Source organism: Acartia tonsa, chromosome 6 (assembly GCF_053477335.1).
Source record: "Acartia tonsa isolate MP-2025a chromosome 6, ASM5347733v1, whole genome shotgun sequence".
NCBI lineage: Eukaryota > Metazoa > Arthropoda > Copepoda > Calanoida > Acartiidae > Acartia > Acartia tonsa.
In genome coordinates, this window is record NC_137265.1 from 39,381,149 (window position 1) to 39,406,155 (window position 25,007).

The window sequence follows — 25,007 nt, forward strand, 5'->3', positions numbered from 1 at the left end:
ATTTTTATGAAGAAGTTATAAAAAAATATTCAATTTGCAATTACTGTTAAAAGTGAATCATTACTATCATCACTATCTCATTTGTAAATTTGACATATAAAATTGGATACAATATTTTTTTGTATTTTATTATTTTTTTTTTCATAAAAAAAACTAGATTTTTTGGAATTGCAAAAAAAAATAAATAAAATGTACCTATAGGTATCTTTTAAAAATTATCAATACAAGTGACTATTGAGGTACTAGATCTCTTTCTTTTTTAAAAGTTTTTGTGTATTTGGAATGTGTAAGCTAAAAAATAAAAAAAATAGAATAAATTTTGTTTGATCATATTTTCTTGGCAGTTCTGATAAAATCTGTGAGACTAAATTGCTGCTTGTCTTTGGTATGATTTGATCCATACAGTTCTGGGTTGTCAAGCTCCCAGTCCAGCGTTTCATTGTTTAGACTAAAATAGAAGATACAAACGTTAGTAAGGAGATTTCCTTGTTCATTGTTTAAATTAGAAAAAATTAAACTAAATGTGATTAAGTAACGGCTATCAGCTTGTTCGTTAGATTTTTTAAAATAGTTTTCAGGGTAAAAATTCATTATTTACAAAGAAATCAACGCTAGATATATTAATATCTTTCCTTATACAATCTGATGTTGCCAAATGTAAACTGATTACGAGCCCCCTGTTCTTTTAAATTCTAACCTGTAATATCTATCACTGTTGTTTTTAAACAATGTTTCGTGTGGATCAGGATCCGTTACCATCCTTTTAAACATATTTCTCATATCATCACAGAAATGACTTGGTTCCACCTAAATGGAGAAAAAAGCAGGTTTAATTTGTCGTAGAATATAACAAATATGTCAATACGCAACATCTAGCTAACAATATTTTAGATAAAAAAAAGCAGTAAACTATACCTAAAACAGGACAATAGAAAGCTTTAAGGTTACTAGGCACTAAGCCAAGTAATAACCAGCCACTTTAAATCATCTTTTAAATCCTAATTTGATTTAAACGTGATTAAAAAGTAAGACAATAGAAACAAATCTTAATTAACCTTTGGACTAGTAGAGAGATTGTTTAATATAATGTCATCGTTGACTTGAATCCAGAGCTTAGCAGAGCTGCAGCTATCATAGTCAAATACAGGTACACATATCCTTCCTGAAATTCATAACAAATGATTTATTTCAAACAAGGGTTCAATAGTAGATATAGGATAGTGCTAAACAATTTTAGTATATTTTTATTCTCCTATTTATTCTCTTATCATAATGATGATGACTTGGGGCTTGGTGACGCTTCGGGTACAAGTCCTCTCCATGTCACCTTTGAACATACTATGCAATGTGCATTTTGAATTGAAGTTGAACGTTCTCAATCGCCTAGGATAACTAACACCCACCAGAAAACCAATCCCTGTGCATGGTAATGTATTAAACTTATGTTTATTACAGGATGTTTGCCTGCTCATCAATTGTCCTACTCTCCAGTTATCCGCAGCTTATTTTATTATAATGATTATTCTATATTCATGTTTATATCTTGTCTATGTCAATAAAATAAGATGCAGCTTGGTTCTGTGTTTTAATCTATTCTTATCATGTTGTCCATCATTACAGATTTAGGATGGAGGTTTTAAATTATGTTTACACTATTTCAGTATGTCACAATGCCTAGAAAATTACAGACATAGGTTGCGTAGTTACTCCATAACTTACCTAGCACGCATTTCCAAATATACATGGTTTTAACCTTGTTTAACAATAGTAGCAGTAGCTAGTTTTTTTTTTCAAAGAAAAGATCTACGGAAAGTTATGGAAAAACTAAACCTTACTCTGTTAATTAGTATATTCAAAATTAGATCCGTAGAGATCGGTGTAACAAGCTTTTCAAAGCAAGGAAAGGCATACTGAAATAATTACATAATAAAATGTTTAAGCCCGTAGTAGGCTGGTGAATTATATTTATAATATGTTTAAGCCCATAGTAGGCTGGTGAAATATAAATATCCAAATATTCTGTTTAAGCCCGTAGTTGGCTGGTGTAATTTTAAAAATTAAATCAAGTTTTTTTTTCAAAACTTGTCTGTATAAGCTCGTAGTAGCTGGTGTTATCAAATATTTATTATTTTGTTGTAGTAATATCTTGAAAAATAAAAAGATATATTATTATATTAAATCAATGTGTGTTTTTTTCTCCCGTACGGAAATAAAGAACAAAGATATCCAAAAGTAGCATTTTTTTTCCAAAAACCAAGATAAGATCCCGCAGGGACAAAGATATACAAAAGTAGCGCAAATTTCCAAAAATTAATGGGTATAACCAAACCCCGTCATACCAAAAGCAAAAGCAAGTTTTTAAACACAGCTTTTAACTTCAACCTTAAAAACAAAAAGGTAACAAACGCTCAGGAATTATTTGAATTTTCAAACAAAAATTTTTCCAAAAATCACGAAACCTCGTTTTCAAATAAAAACTTTTCCAAAAATCACGAAACCTCGTCCGAAATCTCAAAAATGGCGGAGGTAAAAGTGACGACAGAAGCTCCAAAACTGTCGGACTTTACATTATACTCAGATTACAAAGACAATGTAATTCTATGGGATATGATAACAGACATCCCAAAGACAAAAAGAGGTGCGTTACTATTAGCCGGTATTAAAAATGAACACAGCAGCTTTGGAGATAACATCCAACGCCAATTGTTTCAAAAATATAGGCCGACGGAAATAGCCGCAAACAAAAACAGCGTAAATCTAATCATAGAGTTCTTAGACTCACACATAGGTAAGCCGTCCAAGCATTTAAAATTTCAATGTCTAAGAGAGATAGTAGAATATAAAAGAACTGCAGGGCAAGAATTTTCGGAATATGCAAAACAATTCGAATATCTTGTTTCCAAAGCAGAAAATGCAGGGCTTAAAACCCTATCAAGCGACATTAAAGCCGGATTTTTAATGAACAACGCGAATCTCTCGGTACAACAGATAGAACTACTCAACTCAGTAGTTGATCTATCAGATGACGAAAATTTGTACAAAAACGTCAAATCAAAAATGTTCGACATGCTAACAAATGTATTTGGGCTTAAAAATGAAAATAGCTCAGAAAAACTCTCAGATGCATTTTTAGCACAGCATGAAGAACTGTTTGTAGCATGGTCCAAAAAGAAAAATTTCCAAAATAATAAAAGCAGCTTTAACCCAAACAACGGTCGCAATAATAGCGCAACTAATAACAGCTACAAACAGAACAATTATCCAAACAACAGTACAAATGGGGCTACTAATTATAGCCAGAAATCAGAGGATGGAACTAACCCTAAAGATAAGAGGGGGCGTATTTTACAATGCAGAAACTGCATGTCCATCAAACATTTACAAAGACAATGTCCGTATAACCAAGGCAATAGGCCTAATATCCAAAATCAAAACAGGTTTAGACAAGCGTTCGTCATTGAAGGACAAAATTCAGACACGGAAGACGACATTCCGGAACACATTCTCAAAGAGATAGAAAAGGCTGAAATTACAGAAAGTGATAATAACCAAAAACACATTTTCTTTACTCAAGATAAAAATGAATTATCCAAATTCACAGCCGAAGCGTTAAACGCCGCTGCACTAGATACATGCTGTTCTAGCAGTGTAGCAGGCATGAAATGGCTTAAAATATACATGCAAGCCATTCCCAAACACATCAAGCACTTACTCTCAGGCCCTCACATGAGTAAGACGACATTCACATTCGGCAACCAACAATCACTAGTTTCAATGGGAATTTACAAACTTCCAGTTATTATTGCCAATGAACTACATGAACTAAGCATTGATATAATAGATTCAGACATCCCACTGCTTATGTCCAAAGAGCACATGAAACAACTGGGCATAGCAATCAATCTGATTAATGACACGGCAACAGCTAATGGAAAACCCATCAAGCTACACACAACCAGCGCCGGACATTATATCATTAATCTACTTGGGCAAGATGACCATGAAGATTCTATAGTAATGGAACAAATCATGCTCATTGATCTTAACCAAGCAACGATCAGACAACAATACCAAATGTTGGAAAAGCTTCACCGACAATTTGGTCATGGAAGCAAATCCAAATTTGTAGATTTGTTGAAGGGAGCAGAAAAATGGCATGACCATTTTGATGAAATGATTGATAAAATCATTGATGGTTGCGAAGGATGTATACTCAAAAAGAGATCACCAGACAGACCTTCTGTAGCAATGCCATTGGCTAATGATTTCAACAAATGTGTAGCAATGGATTTAAAGATATGGAAAGGAAAACCCATTCTTTATATGATTGACTGTTTTACAAGATATACAGTAGCTACATTTATCAAAGCCAAAACGCCAGAAGAAGTAGTCAGAGCTTTTATGACTCATTGGGTAAGATATTTCCAAAAACCAAGTGAGATCATAACAGATCAAGGAAATGAATTCACTGGATCAATCATGATGGAAGCCATGAGCAAACTGGATATAATATGCCATACCACAGCAGCCTATAGCCCATGGAGTAATGGGTTATGTGAGAGAAACCACTACCTAGTGGACAACATACTGCTGAGAATTCTGGTGGACTTTCCAGACATGGACTTGGAGACAGCACTAGCCTGGGCCTGTGTGGCAAAGAACTCCTTATCAACAGTATATGGATTCTCACCCTTTCAGCTAGTGTATGGTAGAATACCTAGCATCCCCAACATCATTGATGAACCACCAAATGTGATTGAGATCAAATCTCACAGCAAAGCGCTTGAGGATCAACTGAAAGCAATGCATGAATGCAGGACAGCATTCATCAAGTCACAGAACTGTGAAAAGATCAAACAAGCTCTCAGAACAAAAATGAGAACAGCACAGCACAACTACAATCCTGGAGATTATGTATATTACAGAAGAGAGAAAGATGATAAATGGCTAGGACCAGCAAAGGTTGTCTATCAAGACGGCAAAGTAATCTGTGTAAGGCATGGAAGATACTTTGGTCAAGTTCATGCAAACAGACTACATCCAGTCAAACCAGAACTGGCTGAGAAGATAAAATCCGAAGATAATAAGGCTGAAAGTGCCGAAGCTGAAACTGACAAGGCTGAAAGTGCCGAGACTGAAAGTGTCAACAAAAGCAACAATCAGAAATCTCAAGATAATGAGCAAACAACAAAAGTCACAGAAACTACCATTATCACAAACCAAGCCCCACAAGACAATACTCAAACAAACAATGAGGATGAAATTGCACAGGAGGAGAGCACTGAAGAAACAGAAGAAGAGAACATACCTGAACCTCAGAACAACAAGAAGAAAGCAGGTAGACCAGCTAAGAAAACCAATAACAAACAAATTGCTATTCTGAAAAGAGCTGAAAAAGTGCAAATAAAAATGGATGGGGTATGGCACAACGCAACGGTGATAAGCAGTGGTAAAAGAACAGGAAAGTACCCAAACTGGTACAACTTTGCTCTAGAGAATGGACAAATAATAAGCGATGATGTTGAGAACATAGAGCTGAGAAAAGTAGAAGAAGCAAGAGTTGAGAGACAAGAAAATGAAGACAACTCAGCCAAGAATCTACATGAAGAGATCCTAGCAGTTCTAGTTGCAAAAGATGAAACCAACACTCCAGAAGCACTTGAAGCAAAACAGAAGGAACTGGATAAACTTCAAGAGTTTGACACTTATGAAATAATTGATGATGAAGGTCAAGAGTACATCACCACATTGTGGGTGGTAACCAAGAAAGGTGAAGAGCTAAGAGCAAGGCTCACAGCAAAAGGATTTCAAGAACTACAAGATGTACCGAAGGAATCTCCCACTATGCACAAACACACCTTGAGAATCATTCTTGCGATTGCAGCAGCAAACAAATGGAAGATCAGTGCCAGTGATGTGAAATCTGCCTTTTTACAAGGCAATGAACTAGACAGAATTGTACTGGTGAAGCCTCCAAAGGAAGCAAAACTGGCAAAGAAACTATGGAGACTAAAGAAATGTCTGTATGGACTCAGAGATGCAAGCAAGAAGTGGTATGAGAAAGTAAAGAACAACCTGGAAAAACTGGGATTCAAGAAATCAATATATGATTCAGGTCTTTTCTTTCTGCAAAATAGTAGTGGAGGACTAGAAGGACTGATTGGAATTCACGTGGATGATTTTATTCACTGTGGAACAGAATACTTCAATGATGTGATACTCAACAAAGTATTGAGTGCTTTCCAGATTGGAAAATCAGAAAGTGATTCATTCATGTACACTGGTTTCATGCTGAAACAAGATGATAGGGGTATTACCTTAGATCAAGAAAAGTATGTGGAAGGGGTAACTGTACCAAAGATTGAAGCAAAGCGTCTCAGTCAAACCTCTGAAAGCATGACATCAGAAGAGCTGACACTGATCAGACAAATGACTGGAGCCATAAACTGGACAGTAAGGGCAACAAGACCTGACTTAGCTTTTGAGCTAATTGAAGCATCCACAAAGATGCAAGGAGGCACGGTTGCTGATTTGAAAGCTGCAAGGAAAACTCTGATAAAGATGAAGGATGTGTCAAGAGTCAGAATAGCAGACATCAAGGATCTGAAAGAGGCAGAAATATGGATATTCACCGATGCAAGCTTTGGTAACCTCAACAATGGAGTTGACAGTGCACAAGGTTACATAATGTTCATTGTCAACACAAAAACAGGAGATTGTGCTCCAATTGAGTGGAAATCTAACAAGATCCAAAGAGTTACCAACTCTACTCTAGCAGCAGAAACCATGAGCCTTACAACAGGTATCGATGCAGCCATAGCCACCAGATGGTTTCTACAAGAGATTCTAGGAAACAAATACAACTTTCCAATCACTGCCATCATTGACAACCAAGACGCTAATGTAGCAATTCACAGTGCCACAGATGTAGGAGAGAGAAGATTAAGAAGAGAGATTGGAATGGTCAAACAATGGCTGAAAGACAAGGAGATAGAAGAGCTAGTCTGGGTTCCAGGAGAGCTACAAGCCGCAGACGTCCTTACCAAGAAGGGCGTGAACCCAAGCAAGATCATGGTCATTTTACAAACAGGAAAAATCAGCCCTGAATACATCAGGGCTATCAAGAAAATTTGCTAAATTTTCAAATAATTGTTTGTCTTTACAAACAAAATTTTTTCAAACAATTTTTTTTTACAAACAATATTTTTTTTATCATTCATTTATTTCTGTTTTCTGTCTTTTACAAATAAAAAATACCCAAATTTATAAAAAACACACTTTCTTTTCAAAAATATATTAAATATTTCATGAGAAAGATATAATTTCGGTTTAATATATTAAAAATTTCCAATCTAAAGTATAAAAATTCATTATTCCCAAAAATCCTTACTCCAAATGTATTTATTAAAATCAAAGACGACTTCACATATCCAATTACTACGTCTAGAAGTCGAGTAGTAGACACATTTTACCGGAAGTTGAGCTAAAAGGTTCACAACAAACAGTAACGACTACGCAACCCCACAAGAAAAACACAATCAGCGGCATTCCCCGCTTTTTCGCGCATGGCCGTAGTCATCTCGAGGAAACGGAACTGAACGTATGTGTAAAAACCCTATTGGTAATTTTTTGTGGGTAAAAAGTGATAAGATATGTGCTTAAATCAAATAAAAGCATCTGTCTCGGATATCTCATCCTGCACACGCCCACCTGATAATTTAAGCTTGTTTTCAAGACTTTCAAGGTAGATATTTTATCCAAATGTTTTATAAAAAAATGCGATTTGCCGAATATTTTATTTCCAAAACCGCGCATTTTTGTTCTCAATTTAGTTTCAGAAAATCGATATATTTACATATGTTTTATAATTCTAGTTATAAATATGTTTTTTATATGTACATAGTGTATTCAAACATAAAAATTAATTAAAATCGTTGACTTAACAAACAACCTCTTGCTTTCCAAAGCTCTTTCGCCGACAATTTACCAAAAATAATTTAAAAATGCATACGAATTTTCCTTTTTCCTTCTATATAATACTTTTCAAATGTGTAAAAATCAAACAGTAAACTAAGAGATTTCCAAATTTCTCCAAAATATAATATGTAACGTTTTTTTCCCCGAAACGACAAATAAGTTTATATTTACAAACAAAGATAAACTAATTTTTTTTCCAAATTTTAGAATGTCGCAAAGAGCTGATAGCCTCGCCCGTGACGCCATTGAGACCGCCCGGGGGGAGAAGAGGAAGAGCCTGGAGGAGGAGGCCGCGAAGCCCATCCATCTTCATGTGGCGGATTATCTGCTGGAGCCCTTCACCACGAAGGTCGACATCGTCTTCAAGCAGACCGGCGAAGAGACGTTGGAACAATTCCTGGAGGCCAACATTGACATGCTTGAGTCCGAGGAGCGGCCCATGTACGTCACGTATGACGTCATAACCAACTTCTTCATGGAGGAGTCGGAGGAGAACCTGGTGAACGCCGTGAAGGCGCTAACCGAGGTAGCTGTCGCATCGGGCCGGCACAGAGTCACCTTCTCTACAGGGAGATTCTGTGCAGATTTCGAACGTCATTGGGCTAGTCTTGGCGACCTGAACAATGAGATAAGGCGTGTGACGCAAGAGACAGGTGAGCAATCCCTGTCTCTGCACAAATGCTTTCTCACCGTCCAGGACGGCGCCCTAGCCACGTTCGCAGCCGCCTATGCCGAGTTCCACACCAAGAAGTCGTTGGGGAGGAAGCCGACAGAGATGGCCGAGCAGATCCTGCTGGACTGGATACAGAGGCACCACATCCATGCGTATCAACACCCGAGGAGGCCGAAGCAGAAGGTGTTGGCGCCGCTGCCGCTACCACTCCCTGTCTCTATGACTAGAGAATACGCCAATGACCCCTTCATGGTCAGCGTTCTCAAGAGCAGGGGGATGCTTCATAGCAGGCGCGCACGCAGCACGTCGAGGAAAGCACCACTGAGGAGATCGTCGCACCGTACAATCAGTAGGGAGCGCAGTGAGAGCCTTGTGAGTGGCGCCAGACCCAACGGAGCCCGTAGCCCAAACTCCCTAGGACTCCTAGAGAGATTGTTGCAGAGAGTGTCGAAGGGAAGCAACAAGGGGAGACAGCAGGACTTTGTCCGTGAGCGCGAGGCGGAGAGAGTAACGAGCCGCATTGCTGGAATGTATCAGCAAAAGTGCACTGACCTGACACGTTTGAGTATCGACTTTGAGTCGCTCAAATTGGAAATGGACCTCCTCAAGGAAAGCAGGGACACTGAAAGGGAGGCTGAGATCAATCATCTTAAGCTAGAGGTCAGAAAACTCCGTGAAGCCGCGTCCTGGGAGCAGTCAGCCTACGATAAACTGTTCCGTGTCAAAGACGGACTTCATCATGAAAATCTCCAGCTGAAGGAAGAGTTGGAGGCGCTGCGCTTGTCAAAGAAAGAGAGAAGGAAGGCCAAGAAAGAGAAAAGGAAACACAAGTAAGAGACAAAGCATAAGTAATATTAAACTTATGTTTATTACAGGATGTTTGCCTGCTCATCAATTGTCCTACTCTCCAGTTATCCGCAGCTTATTTTATTATAATGATTATTCTATATTCATGTTTATATCTTGTCTATGTCAATAAAATAAGATGCAGCTTGGTTCTGTGTTTTAATCTATTCTTATCATGTTGTCCATCATTACAGATTTAGGATGGAGGTTTTAAATTATGTTTACACTATTTCAGTATGTCACAATGCCTAGAAAATGACAGACATAGGTTGCGTAGTTACTCCATAACTTACCTAGCACGCATTTCCAAATATACATGGTTTTAACCTTGTTTAACATAATGACTTGCGCCTGTTTTTGGCCAAGGCATTCTTCCTACTCTAACTTTTAATCTGACATAGCACCAGTAGGGAACATTTCTAACGTCTTTTAGTTATGACGCGTTGTCGGACCGAGATTCGAACCTATCATCACGATCGCGGGTTATTCTCATATCATAATAATACCTAATTTAAAAGTAACTATCAAAATGAAAAATCAAAAAAAAATTTAGTTTAAATCCTTAGAATTAAATATGATTTTGATCTTACCTTCTTTACTATTGTAAACAAGGACAACATTTGATTTTAACATCCTGATATCCTTATCAGGGGCGTGACTTATAAACTTGGCAGGAAAAATCAGCCCTGACTTTCCATTCACCGCGACTCCATAGTGTATTGGCGCTGGATAGTTTAGGATTTCATTCTCCAAATTTTCTACTGTCCTAGGTTAATAATTTTCTCCTACAAATACTGATAAGAAATTTAATGTTTTACATTGATCATCATTAGCCTTGAAAACATGCTAGGTTAAAATCAACTAAATAACAAAAGGGGTATTGAAGGTATTTTAATGATTAAGAAATATAGTAATCCTACTGTAAAAGGGTATTATATAGAATTAAGTTTAAAATATTATCAAAAATTTTAAGAGGAAATTACATGTTAGTAGGTTAACAAAAATGGGTGCCTTTTTAAATTGTAGTAAAGTTCACAGAAAATAAAACAAAACAATATAGCATGCAATTAATATCAAAAAGTAAAGTTTCTAATTTTACTGCAGGTGCATTAGGTAAACTTTTAGTCTTTTTCTTAATATCTTTCATTTTAATTGATATTGTAGAGTAAATTAACCTAGTATTAATAAAGCCTGCACAGGCTAATTTTAAATGAAATAATTTTGTTTGTTCAGAAATCATGTAATTCATCACAGTTCTTGTTATTTGGCGAGAGGTATCCTTTTCATCATTGTACCCACCAACAATATAAACTTCAAATTTTGTGTTGAGATTGTTTTGTGACGTCTCACTGTCAGTTTTGTAATTTTGTACCATAGCCAAGACAAGTTTTTCCAACTGGTTTTCACGATGGGAGTCTATGTGTATAATTCCATAGCTTTGGGTTGTAAGGTTCTGAAACAAGCAATCAATTTACTTTTAAATCAACGTATAAAAGGATCTAAATACTAAAATTCAATAAATATGGTAATTTTACATAAATTGACCTGAGGATATAATGATTCATTATATCAACTCACATAAACTCATACTTTAGGTAAGGCTTTTTTATTCAACGCCAGGTCTGACGGTCAAGGATAATTAAGGTAAGTGGATTCCCCTTTACTATCTAAACATCAATTGAATTAAGTGAAACTAAGCCATATATGACAATTTACATCATAAATAACGTTTTTTTCAATTTACCTTTAAGATAACAATATGACAAGTAGTCGCATCTTCACTTCCAATGACGTTAACATTCTGGTCGCTGGTATCAAGAATTCCCATTTCTCTTTGTCCAATGTACACAAACCTATAATGATATATGATTTTGACATGATGGCAGAGCCCAGATCTAGCCAAAACAAAGTAAAATTTGAAATACATACACTGAAACATGTCCAAATAGGGTAATACCAAGTCCTAATTACTACACTACGCTAAACAACCATTCGAATTGAGATGGTGTAAAGATTGGATAGCTGTAGAGAGATATTATCTGGCGAAATATATTAAATGGGAATAACCCATTTAATTCAAGTTATTCATTAAGATATGTATGATTTACCTAAGTTTTGTTCTTTTTAACGAACTTATGCTATATAATTGAGTATAATAGAAAAATCAAGGAGTTATCTCACCTGTCATGTTTATAAACTGTTTTTATCTCAGAATTTTTCCAATTAATGGAAGTTTCAGCTAGGTCTGGATAATTGTTTAGCAAGTCCTCAAAAGAAGAAAAATCTTCAATAAGTTCATTATTAATCTTTAATACCATGTCTGTAAAAATCTAAGGTCATTTAATACTTTAGTTAATTAATCATATATACTATATAATTTATAATAGTTGTTTCCTTAAATAAAGTACTATTGTTATGTTAACTTTTGCAATTTCATAATTTTTGTGATGAAATATTTTAACCAAAATAAACTTTACAGGGCAAATTCTATTACACTAATATTTCCTTAACAAATAAATACATTGTATATCAAAAAAATGTTGATTAAAGACAAAATATAATTATTTTTAGTTTGTAAGTAAATAAATAAATTTTATATTTAATAAAACATAAAATTTAAAGCTTAATAACAAGCTTATTTGAAGAGAAAATTATAAAGTGAAAAAGGGAAAAATATACAGAGAAATATTAGCAAAGCGCAAATACCGCGGATTATTATAAAGACGACGACATTGTGTTACAAAACAAAACAAAAACATTGAACTCGGCATTTCATACATGAGATGCGCGCAGGGGCCGATTTTATCAACATGGATGTCATTTTTATGATTTTGTGATTAAATTTTCTTGATTTTCAAAGTTTAGTTTAGTAATATGTATGATTTTAATGCATGATTATATATGTTCAACTTTGGGTTCAGAAAAAAAAATATTTTTTTTGTACCTAGGTAGGTAGTAATTTAATAATATCTTTTGTCTGTTGCTATTATATCCATCTTTACATAAAAAAAAACATGATATACGTCGGCCTGAGTGTGTTGCAGGGATCTCGCTAATCACTTATTCGTTATGGTTATCCTTCACAGTGAAGCTTTCTATAGGGTCTGGAAGGAAGGGTTATTTCACTTGTCCTCAGCTCACACTGCGGCCCTGCAGCGTAGTGTAGTGTATCTTTAGTAAACAATGCGATATTTTGGCCAAATCCCGACAAAATTTATCCTTTTAGTAGGTGTCAAAAACATCATATCTTTGGGGTTTTTTTTAAGATAAATTAATAATTTTTTTTGCATAAATAATTTAATCATGGCCCCATTTATTGTTTTTACAAAAAAAATTAAATATTATTTTTTTTTAGGGCAATTGTAAGTCCTTTAATATAAGGTATTTTTGAGCGGTTACTATTAGCCCAAAAATAGTGCTACCATTACACGCATTAAAACGCGGCAACAAGACATGCTTAATAGTGTGTGTGCAAAATTTCATTAGATTTTATCCGTGGGAAGTTCACCCCATCTAACCCCGTATGAGGCATACTTTTTCTTACCGTTTCGGTTTTCCCCCCTGGCGGCTTGGGGGAGGGCAATATTTTTAAAATTTAAACCAATTGTTTTAGACATTTTTAAGACCTTTCCAAAACATATTTTAGATTTCTTGTAACTCAAGTATTACTTGCACTTTAAATTTTCCAATTTTTTAGCAATGTGTCTGAATTTCTCCCTCCCTGCGTTGAGTAAAACAATACGATTTTTTTATCAAAAATTTGCATATCTTGGTAAAACAACAGTAGAATTGATGAATTAAATTATATTTTTAAATTTTCCTATTAAAATACATGCAATCCCATTACGAAAAAGGAAAAAATTAAGTCATAACTCCTAAAAATAAAAAAGTTATGACAGTTTTAACTGTTAAGGTCAAGATTTTTAAGCCAAAGATACGCTAGGGCCACTGTGCTCAGCGCATTCGCCCTATATATAGTTTATATCAATGTTCCCCTCATTGAAAGTACACTGTTATTAACTTAATATATACATATTATTTATAAACTACAATTAGGGGCCTACCTCCTCCCTATTCATAGCGTCCCTTGATTTTATATATGAATTATCTTTTTACTGGTATTATTATTGCTCTTTATCTAACTTGTTTATATATACTTCATGAAAACAATCTCTACATTATAAAACAAAGAAATTACACACTATGTGAGTAATCTATGTTATTGTATCGTTTTAACATACTTTTTGATTGTATTTCAGATAATTAGAACAAATATGAGTCATTCAATTTAAATACTTCAAAACAAAAGAAAGATAAATATATCTAGAAAAGAGTTGAATTAAGAAAAAAGACAATTAAAATACTTGCAGTTAAAAATGAGTTATCCACCTTATCCAGTTTCACAGCAGCCAGCAGACTCGCAGCCTGACTATCCAGCTGCCCTCAGCAGTCTACAGCACATGGATGTTGACAGCTTGAAAGAAATACTCAATAATGAGGATAAATTCGACAATTTTATTCAAAACTTGCAACAGATAAAAAATCTTCACGAGCAGAAAGAGCTGATCATGGCCAGTAATAAGTCTTTAGCTGAGTATAATCTGTCTCAAGAGCCTCTAGTCAAAGAGCAAAAGGCCCAATTATTGGAGAAGTTCCAAGCTGCTTCTAGTCTTGCTGAAAAGGTAGGTTATCATATGCATTACTTTTATGTTGTCATTGTTATTAACAAGGTTTTTTTTTTAATTTAAAACCTATTATTAAGATGTTGATACTTGTCTCTTTCAATTTACCTTATTATATTTCTGTATTACTTTTAGGTAAAAGGATTGAAGGCAGAAATAGACAACAAGTCTGGAAAAATGACACCAGACAGTCTGCTCATCCTGCTGGAAGCTGCTTGCAGCGAGGCAGAGGAGGAGAGCGAGGAAATGGTGGAATCCTTCATGTCCAGCCAGGACAACTCATTGGACGAGTTCCTCAACATGTACAAGGACAAGAGAAAGCTTGCTCACATGCGCAGAATCAAGATTGACAAAATGCGCGAGTTATTGGCCAGGAACAATCAGCAGCGCAGGTCAGATCAGGTGCTAAGTCCAGTCAGGCAAGCACCACTTCCCCCGAGACCAAGGACATAAATAATTCTACTCATGCATTTTTCTTCATTTGAGGAAACGAAATTTATTAGATTAGTTTTATACTTTCGTATTGTGTACCTAGAATACAACTTAATTTTAATGATAATGTAAATGGCGAAGGGTATTTCTCATCTCAGTCTAGGTGATAGTTTAATTAAAAATATGTTAATAATCCGTAAATTTGTATAACTTACATATAACTAGGATTTGTAGAGTTATTACATCACATGATTAATTTCGTCACAGGTGATGAGAAATGCCCTCCTACCTTACCCTTCTGTTCATTGCAATTATATGGCTTAATCTAACCTAACTCATAATAAAAATTTTTTCTAAAGGTTCAATTGAAGACTTCAGAAGCACTGCTTTAGTTTATTGTAAAATATGTTTTAAAAACATTTTTGATACATCTAATAAAAATTTTGTGATCGTAAATCATAATTGTAATTGCAAATTAATTTTTTTATTAACCAAAAATTATCCTGATCGGTTAACCTGTCATGGAGAAACCTAATCTTGTCTCGTGATTATCAACATATAAAAGTATATTTATTCAACGTATTGTGAAATAAATTTTCAGATACTTATTTGCAAACAATGGAAATAAAATGTGATTTGGTTCGTGGTCCGGTTTATTTAACTGGAGAGGATATCGAATGTTGGGTTATTATTAAAAATACATCAGGTACCACCAATTTAGGTTTAGGCTTTTATGCAATAAATTAAACCCTAGAATACGTACCCAGTTAAAGTATAATTCTGGAACTGTAAAATAATAGGTATGATATTTTATTTTAGAAAGGAATGAAACGCTTGCATGGGCCAGTGTTCAACTCAATTGTTTCTGTACTGTTAGCGATGATAAAGTTACAAACATTGAATCCAGGACTAGAAAAATTAGGTAATAAAATTATGTTATTTGATTTTATTTAAAACATTTGCAATTTTATTTTATGAAGAGAGGGATCTAATTTAGAAATGCCGTTAAACAAATTCTTAAGTACACTTATAAAGATTCTAGAAAGTTTTATATTTATATTGTATAGTTTTCTATAATGAGATATTAGGGAGATCAGTAGAAATTAACACAAAGTAAAACTTTAAAAAATATTTGATTTTTCAACCCCTTTGATTTTAGTAACTCAAATGGATAAAAGGAAAAACAAATGTATTAGGGTTAAGTTGCTGGATTTTAATGGACAAAATATAATAAAAAAAATGTCACAATTCAGCTTCTAAATATGGATAGCTGTACATGAATTTTTACTGTCTAGGATTCTATATTTACAAATTACTTTGTAGACCCTCCCTCTCTTTAATAGTATTGTAAATATCTATATAATGCTAACAATATGTATCATTTTAGTATAGAAAATCAATCTTCAAATAAAACCTCATTTCTTCCGACTCAAGGAGAAACTGGAATGGCTGTACTTTCTACAAAAACAAAAGTATTAGGTAAGAAACTTCAACATAAAACATACTTCATTCGAATTTTAATTTTTAATGCATACAAAATGTTATTAAAATAAAGGTAGCGGGACAAAGTGTCTCAAAAATCAGTCATGTGACGTCATTAATCATCATCATTGCCTTTTAGTTCTCGGCAGAACGTAGGCCATGCACAATGGTTCTCCAATCTTCCTTTGTTTCGGCACGTTTTGAGGCATTGCTGAAAGATGGAATATCCTTAGCTTTCAGTTCACGTAAGAGTTCCCTCCTCCAGGTTGTTTTTGGTCTACCTGGTTTCCTCTTTCCTTCATCATGACCTTTCCTTAGAGTGTGCCCCAACCATCTCCATTTTCTCTGTTTTATTGTCAGTTTAATGTCTGACATATCACTGAGCTCTAGAAGCTCAGCATTTGTGATCTTATTTGGCCAAAAGATCTTGTGGATTCTCCTGAGACATTTATTGACATATGTCTGTAGCTTGGAGACCACTGCTGTGTTTAGGAACCAAGTTTCAGCCCCATACAGCAAAACAGAAAGAACATTTGACTTGAACAGTCTTAACTTAGTCTTTATGGAGATGTTGTTGGAATTCCGAATTTTGTTCAGGCTGGCAAAGGCTGTGCTAGATTTGTTAATTCTAGCTTTAACATCTGTTAAAGTGCCTCCAGCTTCATCAATTTTACTTCCAAGATACTTAAAACAATCTACATCCTCAAGAATTTGGTCTCCAATAGAAATTGGTTCTTGGGAATTTGCATTTAATCTGAGTATTTTGGTTTTAGGAACATTTATTTCTAGTCCAATTTTCTTGGAGGTTTCAGCTATCCTGTTAGTCCTTCTTTGCATTTGACTTCTATTGCTTGTTAACAAAGCAATATCATCAGCAAAATCCAGATTTCCTAAATATTTGGGATTGCCAAATAGCTCCCAGCGAATGCCATCATTACTTTCACAGTTCTTCATGATCCAGTCAATGGCAAGGAGGAAAAGGAAGGGAGAAAGAAGGCATCCTTGTCTGACGCCTGTTACAATCTCAAAAAAGGTTGATAGTTTACCTTTATACATTACATTTCCACCTCCTTTATGATAGATAGCTTTAATGATATTGATTATCTTTTCTGGAATGCCATAGTGTCGGCAGATTTTCCAGAGAGATCTCCTGTCTAAAGAATCAAATGCTTTTTTGTAGTCAATGAAGTTTACAAAAAGCTCAGAGTTCCATTCCTTGGATTGCTCTATGATGATTCTTAGAGAGGTTATCTGATCAATAGTGGAACGATTTGGTCTAAATCCAGCCTGATTAGGTCTTAGCTTTTCATTAACCTTCTTCTTTATTCTATTAAGAAGAATCTTACTAAGGATACGGCCAGGTACTGAAAGGAGCATTATCCCTCTGTAGTTTCCACATTGGGTCAAGTCTCCTTTTTTGGCTAGTATTGAAATATGTCCATTCTTCCAGTCCTCTGGGCATAACTCATCATTCCATATCTTTGTGATCAAAGGTAGGAATGCCTCAGCAGACGTATCTAGGTCTGCTTTTATGACCTCAGCTGGGATGTTATCAGGTCCAGCGGCCTTGTTATTTTTCAAACTTTTAATGGCCTCCTTGATTTCCAATAGATTTGGCGCTCGACAGTCAATGTCAAGTGCATCTGAGGGTGGAATCTCAGTTTCTTCCTCTGGAACTGGAAGATTCAGCAGTTCAGTGAAGTGCTCTGCCCATCTATTTAGAATATCTTCATCAGTTTTAAGGAGTGAACCATCCTTGTCCCTGATGTGTGATCCTGATTTGTGTACTTTACCTGCAATGCTCTTAGTAATCTCATAGACATCTTTCATTCTATTTTGATTAGCAGCATTTTCTGCTTGCATAGCAAGGTTTTCCAAGTGTTCTTTTTTTGTCAATTCTGACACTTCTTTGGATTTCCTTGCTAAGCATCTTATACAGGTCTTTATCTTCTGGAGAGTTTCTAGAGAGTGTCTTTTGTCTTACCTCTCTTCTTTGATCCATGAGATCAATGGATCTTTGAGCGATCCACGGCTTTTGGTTAGCCTTTTTGAAACCTAATTTTTCTTGGCTAGTATCATTATAAACTTTTTTGATACCTTGCCAAATATCTTCAACTCCATCATCCTCTTGAAGAGTCAACAACTCAAATCTGTTCTTTAGAGTGAGCTTAAACTCTTGTAGCTTTTCAGAGTTTTGAAGGGTTGTTAAATTATTTTTTTTCCTGGGGTTAGGCTTTGTGTCCTGCTTTTTAAATCTAAGTTGAACTTTAGAAGATAGAAGATAATGGTCTGAATTAACATCAGGTCCTCTTTCAACCCTGACATCAAGGAGAGACCCTTTAAAACGTCTAGATATACAGATGTGGTCTATCTGATTAAAGGTTCTTTGATCTGGTGATCTCCAGGTGGCAGTATGAATCTTCTTGTGTTTAAAGATGGTTCCACCAATGACAAGTTTGTTTTCAGTACAAAAACTTACAAGTCTATCACCATTGTCATTTTCTTTGCCATTACTTAAGCCTAGGCCATATCTGCCCATGACTTCTTCTAAATTCTCATTATTACTCCCCACTTGAGCATTGAAATCTCCTAGGAGCATGGTCAGGTCCTTCTCTTTATGACCATTCTTAAATACAGAGTCAAGCTGGTCATAAAATTCGTTTTTGACCTCTGTATCTGCGGGACAAAGTGTCTCAAAAATCAGTCATGTGACGTCATTAATAGGGACTATCTAACTGTTTTAGGGGTTTTCTTTCCCACTTTTTTTCTCATCTCATGGCTCATTTTTGCGACACTTTGTCCCACTACAAATAAAGGTCGTTGAGATCGACAGGGAAACGCATTTTATTTAAATCCCCTGCAGGGCCCTGTTTGTATCCGCATAAAATTGTTTTGATCCAGCTTATACCAACAATTTAATTAACTCGGGAAAAAATCACCAAACATATATGTTTTTTTTTTCAGCTGTCGTTGGGGGGCAACACATCGTAAAATTGACGACCTCTCCATTTGCCCTCAAACATTATTTTATATTTATTTTGCTTGTTGGTTATACCTTATACCTGGTTTTGATCTAAAGAATTGATACATGTATTGTCATTTTTTCAGTATGCAGTCTAGAATTGGGCCCATTTGAAAGCAAAAGAATATTATTTAAAGAAAACATACCACACAATGCGCCTCCTTCATTTAGGTAAACATGTATAACAGAATTGATGGTTATTACCAGTTTATCTAAAACTAAGTCACAAGTGTTTAGTTTATTTAGAAACATAGCAAGCTAAAAATTCATTTTAGGTAGGTATTAGAATCCCCATTGCATGAAATAAAAAAATCTATTTTTGCATGTTAGGATACTTACAATTTATCGCAGTATTTTTAATAGCTTGGTAAATTGTTTTTTACTCATATTCAGAGATTTATTGTTTAAAAAGTTATATATCTTTTCTGATTAAGTTTTCCTTCAACCAAAATTACTAAAATTCAGAGGTCACAGTGTCAAGTACAGCTACAAGCTCTGTATAGGATCTCAAAAGCTCGGAGAAAATACATCACTTCAAAGACTGCCAATTAGGTAAGTTTATTTTACGAAACAATTTAGGTTACTTAATTGCTTTTCCGTAGTTATCTTTTCATTTACAAATATTAAATCAGATTTAAATGATGCTTTTGTATATTATAATTCCTTTCTTTATATTTAATGCACTATTGGCACAGTAGAAAGAGGACTATCCACGAACCAGAGCAAGTGATTCTAAGCATCTTCCAGCATTGACCCATAGTATTTTTTTAGTGAATATACTAGGTTTATGTATGTTTGATAGTTGCTTTATCGACTAAAAAGTTAGGTTTCACCATGGTTTTTATATGAAAAAAAACTTTGAAATGTAAATCAATTTTTAAAGCAATATCATCAAATGCTTTGTTGAGTTCAAAGGACAAAATAAAATAACACTGCAGAAAAGCATTAAATGTTGTAAATTGCAAAAGTACATTATTAAACTGTTTACAAGTTACCAACCCTTTTTCTAAATATACATTTTTAATCACAATAATATACTTTTGTGTCAAAGCTTTTAAACAACAGTTTGAACTCATCAAAACATTCGATGATATTGCACCAAACAATGCTTAACATTTCAAATTTTTTTTCATATAAAACCATGGTGAAACCTATTTTTTTATTCGATAAAGCAAATATTAAACATAAACCTAGTATATTAACTAAAAAAATACTATGGGTCAATGCTGGAAGATGCTTAGAATCACTTGCTCCTGTTCGTGGATAGTCCTCTTTCATTTGTAAAAAAATATTTATTTTTCAGAGTTTTATCAGTAGACACGTACATCCCTAATCTTGTAAAGGAAGAGGAAAAGCTGGGTCCCTCAAATCCTTTCCTAGAAGAAACTATAAATAAAGATCCTCTGGTTGATGTCATCATGCAGACTGTTCAGGAATTAAATAACATATAGAAATTATCTTAAACAACGATAAAAACATTAATAAGTAACTATCGAATCACACTAAAAATCATGGAGGATCAAACGGACCAAGCTGATTGTAGGGAAGATGTTCAGTTGTCATTTAAAAGAAAGAATAATCCTTTTTCAAATATTCACGAACCTATTATAAAATGATAAGTAGGTATTTAATTTTATGTATTTTTTAGGCTTGACCAATAGACCGACGGACAATGTACATGAATTATTTAGTGGAAGCTCATTTATGCAGTGAAAGTTTCAGCTGCATATCTTAAATAGCAGCCGAGAAAAACACACTTGGCCAATAGCGTTACGAACGGATGGACGGACAGACGAAATGAAAAATAGAGTAAGGACATTTTCATTTTATTTTATATTAGGGATGGGAATCCGTCGAATTTTTGGGCCGGATTCGGATTCCGGATTCTGAAGGAATTCGTCAAAAAAAGTGACGGATTCTTGCGGATTCCGGATTCTTATTTTTGGCGGATTCCGGATTCGGATTCCGGATTCTAGCAGTATTTTAAAAGGCCGTCCGTCACAGAGGGATAGCTTTTTTCGTTAATTTATCACTATGTTACTTGGTTGAAGCCTTGATTTGTTTAAAGTGTTGACTTCCAGCATAACTAAAACATTTACATCACATTAGTAATTATTAAAATTTGTTATGTAGAAATTTTTTTGGATCTTTGCCTTCAAACAGAGGGAGTTGTAAGAAAAAAGACGGTAATTTTAGCCTACCAATTTAGAATCCGGAATCCGCTATAAAAAACGGATTCCGGATCCGGATTCGGATTCCAAAATTGGCCGAAAATTGGGCGGATTCCGGATTCCGGATTCGGATTCGGATTCCCATCACTATTTTATATATTACTGTTCACCTAGTAGAAATGGAAACATAGAACCCGTTGAGCTTTGATTTCCAAACTTCTTGCGAAAATATTTTAAAATATGATGCTTAATGTTATTTATTTTCTGAAGGAGGTTACCTCAAGAAAAAGTGCCAGTTTCTTTGTAATCGCGAATTCTAGGTAAAACAGCAACCAATAACACCTTTACCTTCTACTGTGTAGTTTTCAAAACATTAACTTACAAGTTTTTTTAATGTTCAATATCGACAGTGATAAGTTAACACAAATCAATTGAAAAGAATTTTTCAAATGGTAATGAAAAACTAAAAAATGGAGGGATGTATAATTTCTATAAAATATACACCCCTGAAAACATGTAATTTCTCTTTAGTTACTCTTTATGTTACTATCCCTTGGAAATAGACTAAACATTTTTTTACCTTCCCCCCCCCCCCCCTCAGCCAGTTCAAATTTGCAGAATATACACCCCTGAATTATATTCTACAGAAGGGGTAATTAAATTTTGTGTATCATCAACGAGGATGTACATCAATTTATCGGCCATTTTCTTATCCCTTTAGATCCCTTCTTTACACAGAGAGTTTATGTATTTTTGTTCAGGGGTAAAGTTTGTAAGTTTTGTCTGTACAAACGAAAATTTCGCCTGGGTGAAGATATCGTCGGAACATTTGATTTTACTGTCGGCGAGGTAAGAAATTCAATAGTTACGCAGTCGCACTGCGCAGCTGCTCTGTAACTAGATCTTTGAACAATGTCAAAGAGGGTATCTGCACAGGGGATTTTTAAACAGTCTTGTTGAGTAGAAAGGAAGGGAATATTAGATGAAAATTACAGTGGTACCCAAAATTTTATAACCACGTAATTTAATTTGTTGGCTCAATAGCGTTGGCAACCTGTATTGAATTTTGATTGATTTTCTCCCAAATAGTGGTGTCATAACTTTGCAACCAATAATTTTAATCTAAAGAACCTTAAGTTTTTCTCTAATTAATTTAAGTGTCTTAAAAACCTAATAACGCAATGTTATAAATAATTTTTATATCATTATGAACAGTTTGATAGATTATTTTTTTAGGTTGACTGCGTACAGTATTCTGTTAGTCTACAATCTATTGAATCTGTTAATAAAGAATTCAAAGTCAAGGAAGATCAACCAGATAAGGTATTATATTTTATTTACAAAATTCCATATGTCAGATACATAACAAAAACAGACGATTACGAAACATATAAGGTACAGAGTTCTACTTTTCAACCGTGTTTTGTTTTCGTAATTCAGTTTATTTTATTGATGGATTGTCTGATTCTATAGATACAAAATAGCTGCACTCCTTTTAAAGTTTTAATCTTTTTATTTTTTAGATTATAAGCCAGAGTAAGCAGCATGAAGTAAGTCTTGGGTTTACCCAGTCTAATATAGTGCTTCCAGTCCCTCTGCACCTTACACCTTCATTTAGCACAAACATTTGCAGGTAAAAATTATTTTCAAGGATTATTTTCATCCCATGCAACATTTTTAATATAGTTCATTATTTATAACAAAATGTTCTTTTTAACAACCCATTTAATATTCAACTAAAAGGGGGGGGGGGTTTAATGCAACCATCTCGTAATCAGTGAGCAAATGACACTTAGAATTCGAATTTCGATCTGAACTTTTGCATGAGTAATCCTTGATAGGCCTATTTTCCCTAAATCGAACAAAAAGTTGGAAAAGTAACGGCTAGCGGCTCAGCCGTTCAGCCGTTTTTTGCCTATTTTCAGGGTAAATCCATCATCAATTACGTAGTAATCAACTTTTTGAAACATATTTTTGGTTTAATTCATGTTAAATGATAGCAATAACCAATTTTAAAACTTCTAGTACCAACAGCTACCGTCTAGAACCGTTTGATAGCGTTTTGGAGTAGAAAAGAGTATTATGTTGAGAGAGGTTTCGTGACTAATTTGCAATATAGATATCAAAAAAATGACAAAACAGCTGAGCCGTTAGCCGTTACTTTTCCAACTTTTTGTTCGTTTTAGGGAAAATAGACCTACCAAGGATTACTCATGCAAAATTATAGATGGAAATTCGAATTCTAAGTGCCATTTGCTCACTGATTACGAGATGGTTGCATTAAACCCCCCCCCCCTCCCCCTTTATATGTTCTACATCTTGACTCAATTTTGAAAAGTATGTGATTATCCGAAGTCAAAATTGATATCAACTTTCCAATTTGCATCGCGTGAATGCTTGACAAATCTCTTTAGTAATAAATGGCTGAAATTTCATCATTTTCTGGCAAATAGTTTTCAAACATTTCAATGACTTAAAAATGTACAACCATGTTTTTTGCCTTACATAAAATATTATTTTCTTGAAACTCTAAAACAATTTGGGTTATTTTATAAAAATAATTTTATATTTTAGCCTATCCTACAACCTACACTTTGAATTTGTGACAAGTGTATGCCCGCTGTCGCGCCAAGGCCCTCCCCAGGAGGAGGGTGGCTCTGAGTGGCAGGGACCAACCAGGTTGGATATTGAAACAATGGTGTGGGACCTGCCTATCACATTATTTCCAACATTCCCCACTCATGCCGCCTTGCATTCGAATATCAACACCACTAATACTTCAAAGATCTGAGAATTTAGATACATAAAGTGTGAGGACAATTGCAAATAAATAAACATCTACCCTAACCAATATTTCCAAGTTCCTAAATATAGATTGAAAAACGAGAATATCTATTTATCTGCCATTGTCTTATCCGTGCATCCCTGATTATATTACAAAACTTTATAAATTCAATTATGAGAAAATATTCATGGCAAAAGTTTAAAAGGGGCTATTTATAACAACATTTAATAATACTTAGCATTATTATTTTCTAACTAGTTAAAAAGAAAGTAAATAGCCATAGAGCATAAAAAAAGCTTTTTATTAAAGGGTTATTTTTTTTGGGAATTTAAAGGGAGAGGTCATTTTCTAGTAAATCCCGTAAAGGTGTGTGTTATAAGGCCTAAAAATAGTAGTAGAACGATAAGGTGCTCTAGATATATGTATTCTCTATTGAATAGAACAATAGGGAAATTTTTTTTTTTTTTTGATAACCGTACCTGGATTATCTAAAAAAAATACGAAATTTCTATCAAACGCTTTGTTTGGCTCAAACTGACAAAAAAAAAAAAAATATAATTATAATAATAATGTTTTCTATAGGTACAAGGTAAAGGTTAAGAACAATCTATACCATTAAACAAAGGAAGAAGTCATTCTTTACAGGTTGATTTATTATAATTATATTTTTTTTTATTTGTGTCAGTTTGAGCCAAACAAAGCGTTTGATAGAAATTTCAGATATTCCAGGTACGGTTATCAAAAAAAAAAAAAAAATTTCTTCCCTATTGTTCTATTCAATAGGAAATACAAATATATAGAGCACCTTATCGTTCTACTACTATTTTTAGGCCTTATAACACACACCTTTACGGGATTTACTAGAAAATGACCTCTCCCTTTTTAAAAATATTTTACAGCATTTTGATACTGATTTTTAAGACACCTGTGATACCTT

General features: G+C 34.4%; 4 protein-coding genes across 10 annotated transcripts; 3 read left to right on the plus strand and 1 right to left on the minus strand.

Annotated features, from left to right (window-relative positions):
- Positions 1-303: 303 nt before the first annotated feature.
- LOC145322620 (protein N-terminal asparagine amidohydrolase-like) lies at positions 304-11,942 on the minus strand. The gene is made up of 7 exons (XM_080164768.1): positions 11,678-11,942; positions 11,241-11,349; positions 10,672-10,949; positions 10,087-10,262; positions 1,056-1,162; positions 698-807; positions 304-448 (listed from the first exon to the last, which is right to left on the minus strand). The coding sequence occupies exons 1-7, from the start codon at positions 11,812-11,814 to the stop codon at positions 328-330; spliced, it is 1,038 nt and encodes a 345-aa protein (XP_080020894.1). The 5' UTR covers positions 11,815-11,942; the 3' UTR covers positions 304-327.
- Positions 7,424-9,827, plus strand: LOC145322613 (uncharacterized). Its single transcript, XM_080164762.1, has 2 exons — positions 7,424-7,744; positions 8,185-9,827. Exons 1-2 carry the CDS (start codon positions 7,653-7,655, stop codon positions 9,482-9,484), a joined length of 1,392 nt encoding a protein of 463 aa, XP_080020888.1. The 5' UTR covers positions 7,424-7,652; the 3' UTR covers positions 9,485-9,827.
- A 1,810-nt stretch (positions 11,943-13,752) lies between the features above and the next one.
- LOC145322627 (vacuolar protein sorting-associated protein 37B-like) lies at positions 13,753-15,212 on the plus strand. Of its 6 annotated transcripts, none has more exons than XR_013880768.1 (3): positions 13,753-14,178; positions 14,314-14,738; positions 14,970-15,212. XR_013880768.1 is itself a non-coding variant. In XM_080164778.1 (3 exons), the coding sequence occupies exons 1-3, from the start codon at positions 13,873-13,875 to the stop codon at positions 14,977-14,979; spliced, it is 573 nt and encodes a 190-aa protein (XP_080020904.1). In that variant the 5' UTR covers positions 13,754-13,872; the 3' UTR covers positions 14,980-15,212. The 6 variants fall into 6 exon arrangements, 2 of the variants coding, with proteins under 2 accessions (XP_080020904.1, XP_080020902.1); XR_013880766.1 differs by having other exon boundaries at positions 13,754-14,178; positions 14,314-14,752; positions 14,878-15,212; XR_013880767.1 differs by having other exon boundaries at positions 13,754-14,178; positions 14,314-14,752.
- LOC145322624 (RAB6A-GEF complex partner protein 2) lies at positions 15,178-24,410 on the plus strand. Of its 2 annotated transcripts, none has more exons than XM_080164774.1 (11): positions 15,178-15,316; positions 15,430-15,532; positions 15,998-16,089; positions 19,201-19,285; positions 19,580-19,666; positions 20,418-20,550; positions 21,559-21,605; positions 22,047-22,134; positions 22,522-22,608; positions 22,809-22,918; positions 23,860-24,410. In XM_080164774.1, the coding sequence occupies exons 1-11, from the start codon at positions 15,229-15,231 to the stop codon at positions 24,074-24,076; spliced, it is 1,137 nt and encodes a 378-aa protein (XP_080020900.1). In that variant the 5' UTR covers positions 15,178-15,228; the 3' UTR covers positions 24,077-24,410. The 2 variants fall into 2 exon arrangements, with proteins under 2 accessions (XP_080020900.1, XP_080020899.1); XM_080164773.1 differs by having other exon boundaries at positions 20,418-20,545; positions 21,554-21,605.
- The last annotated feature ends 597 nt before the right edge of the window (positions 24,411-25,007 follow it).

Coding starts and splice junctions, on each gene's coding strand:
- LOC145322613 (XM_080164762.1), top strand. CDS start 7,653: ATGTGCTTAAATCAAATAAAAGCATCTGTCTCGGATATCTCATCCTGC. Junction 7,745..8,184: donor TTGTTTTCAAGACTTTCAAG/GTAGATATTTTA, acceptor TCCAAATTTTAG/AATGTCGCAAAGAGCTGATA.
- LOC145322620 (XM_080164768.1), bottom strand. CDS start 11,814: ATGGTATTAAAGATTAATAATGAACTTATTGAAGATTTTTCTTCTTTT. Junction 808..1,055: donor ATCTCTCTACTAGTCCAAAG/GTTAATTAAGAT, acceptor TTCTCCATTTAG/GTGGAACCAAGTCATTTCTG. Junction 449..697: donor AACAGTGATAGATATTACAG/GTTAGAATTTAA, acceptor CTTCTATTTTAG/TCTAAACAATGAAACGCTGG.
- LOC145322627 (XM_080164776.1), top strand. CDS start 13,873: ATGAGTTATCCACCTTATCCAGTTTCACAGCAGCCAGCAGACTCGCAG. Junction 14,179..14,313: donor CTTCTAGTCTTGCTGAAAAG/GTAGGTTATCAT, acceptor TATTACTTTTAG/GTAAAAGGATTGAAGGCAGA.
- LOC145322624 (XM_080164774.1), top strand. CDS start 15,229: ATGGAAATAAAATGTGATTTGGTTCGTGGTCCGGTTTATTTAACTGGA. Junction 19,286..19,579: donor AATGCGCCTCCTTCATTTAG/GTAAACATGTAT, acceptor ACTAAAATTCAG/AGGTCACAGTGTCAAGTACA. Junction 20,551..21,558: donor TCATGCAGACTGTTCAGGAA/TTAAATAACATA, acceptor TTTCTGAAGGAG/GTTACCTCAAGAAAAAGTGC.